Source organism: Nelumbo lutea, chromosome 3, assembly GCF_056320005.1.
Source record: "Nelumbo lutea isolate HS-2025 chromosome 3, American lotus-T2T, whole genome shotgun sequence".
NCBI lineage: Eukaryota > Viridiplantae > Streptophyta > Magnoliopsida > Proteales > Nelumbonaceae > Nelumbo > Nelumbo lutea.
Genome location: NC_142686.1, coordinates 1047940 through 1061323, shown reverse-complemented (window position 1 = coordinate 1061323; position 13384 = coordinate 1047940). Strand labels below are relative to the sequence as shown.

Below are 13384 nucleotides of genomic sequence, written 5' to 3'. Positions count from 1 at the left end.
GGCACAAAATTTCAATTTTCGTTAGGCATTCTAACATTATATTTCAATTTTGCATGTATTTTCTATTTAATCGTGACAAATCACAAAATTCATAATTGCAATCACAAATCATAAATCCCCTTCCATCTAAAAAAAAGAAAGAGGTTAGGAACAGCAAGCTTTACTAGGAAACTGGATAAAAATGAATGAACAATCGTAATAGCAAGCAACAGAAGAATATTATTATTAAATAAGTCCAGTGAGAACCGGACCTCCTCGCTGAAAGTTAAATATCTAGCATACATAGCACTTGGGGTGGTGGCAGTGTTTTTACAGTAACTTGCTGCTCATACAAGCACCCCGTGTCATAAGATTTGGTATAGATTAGCAATGAAAAACAAGAGAACAGAATTTACATGGAATGAGGGTCGACCTAAAGCAGGTTACGTTTCAGGTTGCTCTGATTTCAATGGTGGATTTAAGGCAGCAGCACCTGGAGATGAGGCAGAACTGCCATTCTGAATATAAAGGCTGCCCATTACAAAAGAATCACTTACCAAACCAACATTGTCAACATCAAAGTTGAGTGCCCCCCTGACCTTCCGTGTTCTGGAAAAGGGAAGAAGATATTGTCAGCATTTGTACTGGATATTAAAAAAACTTCAACAATGTATGTGATAATATCCAGCTTTTAACACACCCATTCAAGCGGTCATTAATGACAGTCAAGTCCTTAGAAGGGCTCTGGTAAGCATGAGTGCTTTCTCCAACACAGGCGTAATAGCTTTTAGAGCTGTTTGATATCAAAGCATCCATCTGCAGACACAAAACAATGAGAACTTGAAGTGTCAAAAAAGGGATTTTTCAAGCATTTTAAGCATACACATTGAATATTGGGTCACATATCAGAATATCTTAACAAATACGGCTTAGAGTTGTCCAAGGAAAATTGGATTTCCAAGTAACAAGAGCACAGTACACAAGGAAAAACTCTATCCTATTATCCTATATACCAAGACCAAGTTATACTAGAAACTTTTCAGGTTCTTTCCATTGTATATGGGTGGATGATGGATATGGCACTGAACAGAGCAGGATGGCGGAACAAGATTCATGTAGCCGTCGACATGTAGTTCAGACAAGGTTTAAAGGACATTTGATAACAGCTGAAGTGGTTCTCTTGTATGGCCCATGCTATACAGATAACACAGAGCACGAAGACAATGGGACAACCGGCCAATTGACACACATAAGGTAGTTTCAGACTCAAACCTAGAATGGAGGTAAAATCAGAAACTCGCTGTATCACCAGTTTAGTGCTTCAACTGGAAACTTACACATTCAACCCATAAAAAACATAAAAAAACCAGGGCCTGGAAACCTTACTGCGCCACCACCTGATCTAGGATCTGACAACATCCAGGCCAATTCCTGATGACAAAACTAAGACCTAATAATGTATTAACTTGCAATTCCAATTTCCAAGTACAACAGGTGGATAACATCAGAACAACTAAAAGAAACCAATAAAAAAAAAAAATTGACTAATCCAAGATAATTCAAATATAGAAACAACCTGACAAAATTAAAGAGAAAAATTGAAGTAACCTATATTTATAAAAATGCCCCCACATCTAGGAGATTTTAAACATATTCCTCAGCTGGAAGACATGGTGAGTCCTTCCCAAAGGGTTGGCTGCTAGATTAGTTGATCCTGTTGGTGTCAAGAGATCCATGAAGATCCCCCAAATATTTTGGATAGGGATTTCAGTCTCTGACTTCTGGATTCCTTCTTTTAGTGATAGGGAAATTCACTGATGATTTCTATCACCAGATCTGGATAATGAGCTTCAGTTTTCTCTCAGTGAAGTATGCAGTTCTATTTTAGTGTTAGGCTGCTAACTTAGTCATAATGAGCTACAAGAAGATGTCAGATCCACCAATAAAGGCTTTCATATGAATATTTTTTTGTTGGTAACTTTTCACTTTTATTAATATGCTAAAAAAGATGTATTTTTTAATCAGCAACAGAAAAAATCTTTTATTAATTTAGGAAGAAAATTTACAATATGACTAGGCCTCAGCTACCCCAAACTTTAGGACAATAGCATAACCATATTCTTACAGTTACAGCTGAGCCCAAAAACAATTCCCTGTATTGAGCCCTTGCTTAGCAAATGATCAGCTAAACTGTTTGCTGATCTAGGTACCCACTGCACATTCACCTGCATGTCTTTTGAGAATCTTTTAAACTTAATCTCATTTCTGAAATACCATGGAGTTTTACTGTTATCTTTCAGCCAGTTGATAATCACCTTTGAATCTCCTTCAATCAACAACTTCCTGATCCCTATTTCCCACAAGGTTCAAAGCATCGGAAATGCAAGGTGTATCGAAAAGACAATTTTAAGAGACGTATTGAAATACGATTTGGATATGCATATTAGGAAATTCAAACATATCCCAAAAAATATATTACTAACAATAATTATAAGTTTTAAATGATTGTAAATAAGACATTTAAATGTAAAAATCCATAATTTAATGGTTTATATAGTGTGAGATATTAGGATACAATTAGTAACTGTTGAAAAAATGATAGAATAAATAAAATGTGAGAAAACCAAAAAAAACTAAAATGTGAATGTGTATACATCAATTTATCTTAATATTTATTAGTATATAAATTTTAATAATTAATTCTATCATTTGTTAATAAATACCCACTAAGAAAAGAGAAAATTTACTTAAAAATAATAATGCATACAACAATAACAAACAAATGGGTGTGGCCTAGTGGTGAGCTTACGGTTGTCAAAACCTGGTAACTAAGGCTCGAATCTTCCTATTGTTAAAGTTTGTAGTTTTTGTACTAATAAAACAAAATTATGAGAGAAGATCATTAATTAGCGGAATTAATGAGAGAATTTGAATTAGGCACTAAAATTCAAATTTAAAATTAAAGTAAGAGTAATTAACTAATTAACGAAACAAAAAGCTGGACTTAAATATAGGAGTAATTGATGAGATTAATGAATGAAGGGCACCCGAAATAAATCAAGTGTATTGGACTGTTTCGGGCTTGTATCAGCCGATACAAAGCCGAAATAGCCCGATACGGGCCCGTATCAGCGTGATACATACGAAAAGAAATGGAACGGCTGATTTCTACACATTCTGAGTATCAAGCTCTTGTTGGAACAATACGTATTGGCTGATATGGCCCAATACGTTGCAAAATCTTGAACCTTGATTTCCCATGCCTTTTGGACCCCAAAAACAGCAGCCTTTAGTTCTGCACCCATTGAGTCCCCTTGCCCCATGGGCCCAGAAAACAAGAACACCAATTTTCCTTCACTATTTCTTATTACCCCTCCCATTCTAGCACCACCTGGATTACCAAAACAGCTCCCATCAAAATTCAACTTGAAAAAAAAATCACCACTTGGAGGTTTACAAAAGTTGTATTTACAAAAGTATAAGATGTCGAGGCATCACAAGGTACCTCAGAAGCCACAGCTACCTAACTTTTTTTTTATCAGTAACAAAATGCTTTATTAAATAATAAGATTTGTGAAACCTTAAGTACAAGAAAGGGGAGGTAAACTATCTCAACTCCCCCACAACAAAGGAACAAAGAAGAAAGCTAAAATTAGCCCAAAACATAGATTCCTTAAGCGCCCCTTGCTTGGCTAACCCATCAGCCATTGAGTTAGCACTTCTCTTCACCCAGTTGCACTTCACCTCAATATCCCTACTCAGCCATTTAAATTTTTTCTTTTCATTGCTGTAGCTCCACAGCTACCTAACTTTTACACACCCTTCTAAGTATTATGTACAAAGGCCTGTTTTCCTATTGGTCACTCCCAAAAAAAATTGCTTTCTATTTACTTCCTTTTTGACCAGTGTGTCTGCCAAGCTGTTAGCTTCCCATCTTTCCATTGAAAGTTAGCTCTTAGTTCTGATTTTCATATGAATGTTGGCTGTCAGGGTGTGAGTCCTAAAATAGACTAAAAACTATTTAGCATCCAAGTAGGAATCAGACTAAGGGTTGAAGATTTAAACCATAAATCCAAAAATTAATTCAAGAAAGGCTATACTAAAGAAGTAACCAAAGAAATTGAGAATCAAAAGTTCAAGAGAGCATGGTATCAAGTCCTGAGAAAGAAAAAAATATTCAGATTAAATAAAGAAGCCAAATAAGATATACCTTTGAAGAGCGCAGAGGAGACACATAGACATTATGTGCTGCAGATACTTTCTTTGGAGACATGTCAGGGAGACTTGGAAATGGAGTCAACCTAGGTGATCCAGGGCATTGTCCTAATTAACAAACAAGAAAAGAAAACTAAGGAGTTTTATTCTTTTCCTTCATTTTTGCCTTCTCCTTGGAAGAAAGAAACTTGACTAGACAAAGAATTCAATATTAACTTGCAGAGAAGAAGAGAGAACATACCATCAGTGTTGTTGGTTTCAGGAACTCGGTTACTTCTTGGTAATGCTCCAGCAGGACCAAGCTCCACCAGAAGAGGTTTTACGGCCGGAATAAAAATTTCATTGTAAAATGTGATAATATCAACGTGCTCCTGCCCTGTTTTCTGTTTCCAATGAACATAGAGGCACATACTTCATTAGAAAATTCATATGAAGAACTAAAAGAGTAAAATTCAAGATATATACCCCATTGCGCTTTGCAGATGACCAATCAACAAAGACACTGCGGAAAACTTGAGGTTTACACTGTGGTTGCTTCCTGTAGTTGGAAATGATTTCCCTAAAGGTCAGGTTTAATTGAGAAATCTGCAAGACAGAACACATAGGATAAGATAAACAAAATGGAAAACAAAAAAGACCATTTATGCAGTTATGCTCTAAGACATTTAGTTGCAGACCTTTGCTACTCCATATAAACTACAGAGGATAATTTGGTCAATATGCCGGTTAAAGAAAAGAGTTGTCCGCTGACTAAGGATCTGTTGAACAAGACAATAAACACTTTCCCTTATCTGCTGAGACAGTTGTAACCTTTCAACCAAGCCACTGATTCTGACAGCAGCTAACTTCACAATCTACAAAGCAAAACAATATGATGTCAAATAAAGAAATTTCACATTACTTGTGTCTGTTTAACTGCACTTAACACTGTTTACATTGTCAAACAAAAATTATAAAATACCAAGAGATGTGTGCAAATCAAGAGAGTCTTATGGATGGGTTTAAAAAGAGGACAGTGGGTGAGGTAGGAAGGGAAGCAATTATATATACCTTTGGGTCCTTTCTGGAGCTCAACATCATCAACTTTCATTTTGTGTAACCTTTACTAACCTAAATAACTTAAATTTCCAATTTTGAAAACTGACTTAATGTCCTACCCATAACAGAATTTAAGATAGTAGCCAGTTGGTCATGTTCAAAGCCTAATCAATGGATGCCTTAAATTTCCATTCTCCTCTCATAATAGAAGTTTTTTTCTTTGGGATATCTTGGTCTTCTCTCAGAACCGTATCCTCTTCTGGTAGATTTCATTATTCCCTTTTCTTTTAATGATACCTTAAATATTGATCACCAGGAAAAATAAAATAAAGGCAGCAAAGAGCTGACATCAGAATTGTAATGAGGTATACCTTGCTGAAAAACACATTGATTCCTGTCTCAGCACATGTTTCCCCTCCTCCGCCTGGGTTTGGCCGTGTTGGGCTGTAAAGGCCAACCAAACCATTAAATAAGGCACATAAAATGGACAGAGTTGCTAATTACTTCTCCACAAGTAGATTGTTACCTGGCAAAAGCAGACTGTAAAGGTGGTGGCAGCTTTGGCTTAAGGCTATTCAAGGCCAAGAGGCGATCCTTCACAGGGGAAGTGAAGGAATTGCATTCTACCAAAACATTCCGGCGCTCACCACACGATCTCTTTGGAGAGCGAATATCTCCATTTTGACCTAAAAAAAATGAATGGAAAATTAGACCAGAAGACTCATAATTTTACAGAAAAAAGGGAATGTTCCAAACTATTCCATTAGCTTCCAGGATATTCCTAAAGCAGTAGTATCTCAAAAAAATAATAATAATTCAGTGAAGTGGTTATAGAAGTTTTTCTAATCCATGGTAAACTGACAAATATAAAAAACACATGCACAAAAAATAGAGATTAATATGTAGGGAGATGGTTCAGGATCTTCAGATGAAAATTTTAATAGCACCTACCTAGTGAAGTTTCATGCTTCTGAAAAGATGGAAGGGGAGGCAAGCCTCCACATGAAACATTGTTCTGCACTGCAATAGCATCAAGTGATGGCATAGGTTCTGCTAATAATCCCATTCGGTTTATTTCTGCAGAAAGTGTTGGTCTTGCAACAATCAAAGAATTATACATGGAAGACCCTTTTTCCCATACCATGCTCTCTAAAAGCCTTTCTTCCAAAGAATTTAAATGCCTCCTCAGTTCCCTTGGAAGGGATTCCTCATGCCTAATGAAACTCTCTATCACCTTGCTCAAATCAAAAGCAGTGATGCCAGTTCTCTCCAAAACCGCAGGGAACAGCATAGTAACTGTCTTGTGTGTTGCTAAAACCAATTCTGCTGAACAAGCTAGCATACATCTGTGAAACCTCTCATTTGTTAGCAAAGAGGTTAAGTTACCACCATGCAATATTTGAGCTTCTGCTCTACACATTGCTTCAAGGACCCTATAATATAATTTCAGAGCTTCCATTCTTCTCTGCTCTGCCCATATTCTGTCCATAAGGTTTGCACTTGGCAGGCTCCCAGTGACTGACCGCTCCCCAAGAGCACTACTTGGGAAAATAGCCTCCAATATGATACGGGCCCTACGTATTACATCTGCAGTTACATCTCTGTCGCATGATGAAAGAAAGCATTCCAGTTCTGCTGAAGGTTTTGAAGGAAGTGGACTGATTATGGTCCGGAGCCATTTTGCTGTTGTCATTGCCATGCTTACTGGTGTAAGTGTGATCTTCAAGTTAGCACCAACTATACCACTTTTTGCAGGTGAAGCAAAAGGTGAGCATGGGGGAGATAGTGGACTTGTTATTGTCTTCACTGGGGAGGATATTGCATCAATCTTCCTCTGTGCAATTGGGTGTACAAAAATTATTAAAACTTAAAAGTCATTTCTGAATTAGCATAATTTGCACTCTTTGTTCAGTAAACAACAATGATGGCAACAATAGCAACAGTACCTTTACTCTACAAATACTCATTCCACCTCCTGACAAGCTTCCTGTACCAAGTAAGCTGTCTTCATCATTAACAAACATTCTCTCATCTAGTTCTCCTTTGTTATGAATAGCTTCATCATAATCTTTCTCTAGAATGGTTAAATTTGCTGACAAAGATGAATCTTCCATTAAATCTTCAAAATAGGTCAACCCTTCTGCAATGAAAAGGATAAGAACTTTAATTGGGGTGAAGAAGATAAAGTGGTTCTTAAGGGATATGACAGTATGTTTTCATTGGGCTCCTAGGGATTCCAAGGGGATTGCTGATTAGATAGACAGGGGGTTGTCAGGGAACAATTACTTTGGGCTCAATTGTATTAACTTTTATCTCATAGGGATAGCCATACCCCACTCGTTCATCTCTGTACATTTTTGTTTATATTAATGAAATGATACCTGTTAACTATTAAAAAAAAAAACTTTAATTGGGGTGAAAAAAAGAGTCTAATGAAATGAAAACAGATTTGAAAGAATAACCTGTGTCAATATAATCCAGGTTTACAGTTTTACATTCTGATGCCAAACAGGGTCTCTTCTTCAAGATATCCACTATTAAGTTATTGGCTTTCTCCATTGTTCTTTTCAACTCATCTTCTGATGTATGATAAATGCTGCAAAGGGATGCAAGAAGGTCCACACCTTTGTTTCCTTTTCTAACTGAACCAAATATCAAAGGTGTAATGTCAAATGACAATGTGAAAGCTAGAGAAAGATAAAATCAGATAGAGATGTAAACAATTTGTGTCCATAAAACTGCAATATCATTACCAAATCGAGGGGAATCACGGATAGAGAACTTCCTGAAGTGGACAGGAACATGTAGGATCAGGATGGCCTATCACAAATTACATGACATATTAAAGGCATATTTTCCTTTTGATAGGTAGTTTGATGTTACAAAAAAAGGTAAAGACATCCTAGTGAAAAAAGAAAAAATGACAAGCAAACAATGGAATCGTTCAATATAATCTCTGATTGCATAACATACTAATAAATTAATCTAATTAATGTTGTTAAGTGGCACAAGATTGCAACTGACCAATATTGAAACCAAACCATTTGTGCAGGTCACCAGGTCTTTGAACCGGCTAAATGCATGGACACGGAGTGCTAAGAACAGCAACCATCCAAACTGATGGTAATCTGATACATAACCTGTAGGGCGAACAACAACTGGCCCTTTATCAACATTTGCGTCACTTGTCAAGAAGAACTCCTGGTATGCATTTTTGTAGTGCCTACATGCCAGGATAGGGATGCAGCCCAAAGTTAAAATTTTTTATGAGGGTAAAAGAAAAGCAAGCTCAGAAACTAAATGTAACAGAGGTAAATTAAGCAAGGTACATACTGAAAGAGACATTGAGTGCAATGCAATGATACAATACAGATAGTCTGAAATAGAAGATGAAACATAGCTACCTGAAATATTGGTCTAGATGATTTTACTTGAACCCACTATTATCTAAGAGTGAAGCCACATTAAACCACTGGAAGAATTTCCAAAATTTTCAGGATTTCATTTGAAATGAGCTCCATCATAGCAAATCATGCTATTTTTATTGGTAACAAGTAAAACGTTAGACACTTAGTAACCTAATCAGCCCATATGGATCACCACTCTCATTCAGGAGGATTCTTTTGCTTTTTTTTTTTTTTTTTGCAAGAGAAAAATCCATCTGAAAGCATGGTTTGCACAAAAAAAATATTTTCCAACTAGAAAATCATATTTAAGTATCAAATCAGGCCTTCCACTCTTGCCCCCTTGTTGCATGACATCATTAAATGTAGAACCACAGAAATGAGTCATTGTTGGCTCTATAAAATTGACAAGACACCAAATGCACACCATCCATGATATGTCTGCACAGGTATACAAACTAATTTGGTCAAGTTTATATGGTAAAAGAGATTGTGTATTCTCTCAAGGAGTGGGGTATCTGATCCATTTATTGGTGTTTCACATGCATATAGAATTTAGTGCAAGGAAAATATCCTTTTATTGTCTGCACATGCTTTTATTGTGTAATTACCTAAATATTCTAATTATTTTCTAAAATTAACTAAATGACTAATTATATACATAACATACATACATACAACAAACATGTATATGGATTTCTATGCATATGCTCTTTCAGAAAGCTCTTAAATTTTAAGCATAATCTAGTCACTTAGGTTTAACAGCAAAACCTTTTTATAGAGGGTTGTTGGATCTTAGTTCCTTTTATTTGCTTAATTGGGATCCACTTACCTTTTTTCTGATCAGCAATTGGGGTCCATTTCCTCACATCCCATGACTATAGGCCAGCATTGTGTTTTCCCGACCCTAGGGCCCAAATACAACTGTGTTTTCCTGACCCTACAATGCCATCCATAATGGGCGCATTCATAATGAAAAGACTCTTCCATATAACAAACCCATTTGCAAAGAGTCTCCCTCCCTCTAAAAACAAGCATTCAAAAAATTTGTATCAATTTATTCAAGCAATGCCTCTAAAAGACTTTACTCATATTTGGCAATTGATCTCATTCCAATTGCTGCCCCATGATCTGGTTATATAGAGATATGTTATCATCACATGAATATTCCTGGATTTTTACATTGCTCAGAACTCCTAGATATTTAAATATGGCTTGACAAAGAAAAAATAAATAGAGAGACAGAAACAAGTCTATGGCACATGGTTTCCATATCCAGTGCATGAGTTTGGAGGGTATTGTATGAATTTATTGTTGGAGCAATCACATCACTGAACCATCTCTTTTTCTTATAGCAGATATATGCATCTATACAAACTGCTATTATGATGCCACTGTATTTTCATGTATATATACATATTGTCTAGGCTTTTAGGAGGCAGAAGCAGCATGTTATAGGCTACTGGGTCTATTCAATTCTTTTATGACATTTCATCTAACACAGTTCTCCAAGAAACGGGTATGTGCAATTGAAGATTTGGTTTTGAACAGAAAAAAAATGGAAGAAAAACGAAAAGGAATAACATGGTTGTGGCAATAGGCTCTTGAGAACATACCCCATCCTTATAAAAATAAGAAATAACAAAACTGTATGCTTTTTTCCAATCTTTCTTGTAGAAGTTATTGACAACAGAAAAGAAAAAAGACTATTAGTTAGTGTACTAAAAAGGAATCAGAAAGAAGGTTATACAAGAGAGTGAATAATTTTAGAGCCAAGGAATGTGTTCAGAAACCAAAATTCTCATCAAGAATTTCCCACAACTAAAAGCAATGTAGAAAAGGATACTTACTTGCTTAGAAGGCTCAAGTGCACAAAATTGGTCTGTAGCTCTTTAGCCTAATTTCAGAAAAAGTAAACAAAGAATTAGAAGGAAACATTGAATTAGGTCGTAGCATGAGCTTATGCGCATAGTATACTACAATTTCTCATATCCAACTCTCCAAATGGCATACCTCTAGCCTCTTCTCCCAATCTATGCCATAGAGGTTTCTTAGAATTGGACCGACTTTGATAAAGAACTGTGGCATTTCTTTGAAGAAATCCACAACACTGTAAAACATAAAGCAATAAAGTCAAACAAAACTAAAACAGTAAGGGGAAATAATTCATGAATCACAACTAGATTGGAGTAAGATATACTTCAGCTTTGCCACCCTCAGTATTTGGCACAAAGTAAAACCATTCTGAGAACCTTCCCCCCCCATCGTCTCAGTATTCTCCTCGCTTAGTCTCTTCACAGAGTACAAAATAAATGCAAACCAGAACCGTTCGATTTCTTCGGGCTGTGAATCAGAACATCAAGTCCAGCCAAATCAAGTTACGACAAAAATCGAATTTCAAAACAATGAAGTCGAAGAGTTTGCATAAACAAAAATAAACTAAACTCAAATTAAGACAATGTTTTAATTGCGAGAAAAGGAAATATTACCGATCCGCTTCCAACAGCGGACATATTTGCCAACAGAAGGTGTTTGCTTTCTCTGAGCAACTTCATAGCTTCAGAAAATACTCTTTCGCCAAGCGATAATCCGCTCTACAACCAGATTCCAAATTCATGGATCAAGTAGAAGTGGTGGACGTAGAAGGCAAATTTTTCAAACAATAAGCCGTAAAAAAAAAAAAAAAAAAAAAAAATCGATGAGAGAATTCTGAAGAAATTAACAATCAGTAGAGAAAACCTTGCAGAGATCCGTAAACCGAGCTTCCATGCCATCGTCATCGCTGTAATGTGAATTATTCGTCGAAATGAGGGGTTTTGCTTCCTCCATCTTCAGCGCAGCTAAGGTCACAGTTTCAAACTATGTTTCCCTCGCTCTTAAGATCTATCAACATTACTTCACTCTTCAGAGAAAAAACAAGCAACGCAGACTTTAAGTCCAAAGAATATATTAAAAAAACACAGAAGAAAAGAAGAAAAGAAAAAGATCAACATATTGTTGAAACAAGCAAAATCGATCATCGATCTCCGATCTCCGATTTCAGTTTTCCCGAATCTCAACAGCTGAGTATCTATTTGCAATGAGCCAGAGAAGCCCTACCTTTTCGACGAATTCGGAATAGAAGAACGCCTCCTCTGATCGACTGGAACGAGGGGCTCGAGCTCAAATGCAAATTGCAAAACCCTCTCTCTCTCCCCCTTCCTCTGGCTTCTTTCGGAAACCCTCCGTGCTGTCGCGCGGGAAAACATGGCATTGTCATATACATCTATGAGTCCATCATATACGATACCAGACCATCCATACATAGTGAACCAATTAAAATTTGACACGTGTAAAGAGATTCGTCCTTTTACCGCCAAATTTCGTTCCCTTGAGGACAGCAGTTGGAATTTGGAAATCTACCGTTGCGATCGTCAAGAGTGAGTCGGAACACTAACCCGGTTTCTCGGTAACTGTGAAAATTACCCGGGGCCTCGGTGGGGGGAATTTGGGACAGTAAGCCCAACCCGAGTTGCTAACTCGGGCCTCGCCTGGCCATCTTCTTTTCGTCTTGAGAGTGACGTTCTTTTTATTGCCAAGCTACTGTTGGATGGCTAATTGGCTATAGTGAGAACCTTCTTGGCTTTATTGCGGGCTGCACGACACCTAATGCATGGTTTCACCCTAGTTATTCAATTCTTGCTCAACTGGGCTGCTTGATTAATACCTGTTTCATTTGGTCCATTTGCTCTGATTTCTTGTATTCTACTAGCAAAAAGGAACATGACTTGTATTAGACTTTATTGTTGAATGGAATTGCCTTACTGGCTTCAAAAGAATAAAGAAAAAAATTGGATGATCCATTGAAAAAAGGCAAATACAGGAGATACCCTATATTTTCGGATGGTGGCACTTTAAGAGCCTGAACTTCTAAAAATCAAGTTTTTTTAGAAAATGAATCATTTTGACCACTGGTTTTGAAGTCGACAGTTCGACTATTTGAGTCAAGTGATTCAAACGTTTCAATTATATATATCTAATCCTACCCATTGGATTATAATATTAGGGTAGGATGGGATATAATTGTTATAAGAAAGGGGCATGACCGCATGAGAACAAGAGTGAAAAAAGGGTTTGTAACGTCTGTCGGCTCAGAGAAGGGAAAAGAGAAGAATAAGAACATGAAGGAAGAGGAGGGAAGAAGCAAAAGTGTGGGTGACCTGCAGTGGCGATGCCTCTCTTAGATCTCTCTCTCAGATCTGACATCAATCTTGCCTCTCTATGTTTTACTTTATTTTTTTATTTATTTTTTTGAAAATTTTAAATAGAACGCATTAGACTGCAAACCATTGCCTAGGTCGAATGATTCAACGATCAGATTGTTTGGTTAAATGGTTTGCTGACCAATTCAATGGTTATTAATACGAGACCGTTCAATCGGCACTAAAACGAAACCGATACTTTTATCAATTTCTGATTCAAACTGTCCAATCATTTGGGTCAACAGCGGTTTAAAAACACTGAGAAAAAGTTACGGGATCACAGCTTATGAATATAGAATATTTTGCCAAAAATGAGTATAATGCAATTTTGCTGTAGACTCGCCGTTCGGTTTCGTGATATTTATCCAAACAAATTTCAACTTTGGGCCTGTCGTACCATTTTCTAACTGTGATCGAGTAGCTAAAGCTCATTCATCAGGGATCTTACTAGGTATGCTCCAGCTTGAATCAAACCGACCTAAGACTATTAGTGATACTGAGTTGATT

At 36.7% G+C, this 13384-nt stretch overlaps 1 protein-coding gene across 2 annotated transcripts; it reads right to left on the bottom strand.

The window, feature by feature from the left end:
- Nucleotides 1–199: 199 nt before the first annotated feature.
- LOC148862286 (retinoblastoma-related protein-like) lies at nt 200–12216 on the bottom strand. Of its 2 annotated transcripts, XM_088976019.1 has the most exons (20): nt 11990–12216; nt 11736–11865; nt 11376–11538; nt 11126–11230; nt 10837–10979; nt 10650–10746; nt 10487–10533; nt 8257–8455; nt 7986–8052; nt 7695–7874; nt 7179–7372; nt 6184–7066; nt 5759–5918; nt 5604–5676; nt 4872–5048; nt 4660–4779; nt 4436–4577; nt 4190–4302; nt 680–795; nt 200–588 (listed from the first exon to the last, which is right to left on the bottom strand). In XM_088976019.1, exons 3-20 carry the CDS (start codon nt 11463–11465, stop codon nt 423–425), a joined length of 3072 nt encoding a protein of 1023 aa, XP_088832145.1. In that variant the 5' UTR covers nt 11466–11538; nt 11736–11865; nt 11990–12216; the 3' UTR covers nt 200–422. The 2 variants fall into 2 exon arrangements, with proteins under 2 accessions (XP_088832145.1, XP_088832146.1); XM_088976020.1 differs by lacking the exon at nt 11990–12216 and having other exon boundaries at nt 11376–11519; nt 11736–11871.
- Nucleotides 12217–13384: the final 1168 nt, after the last annotated feature.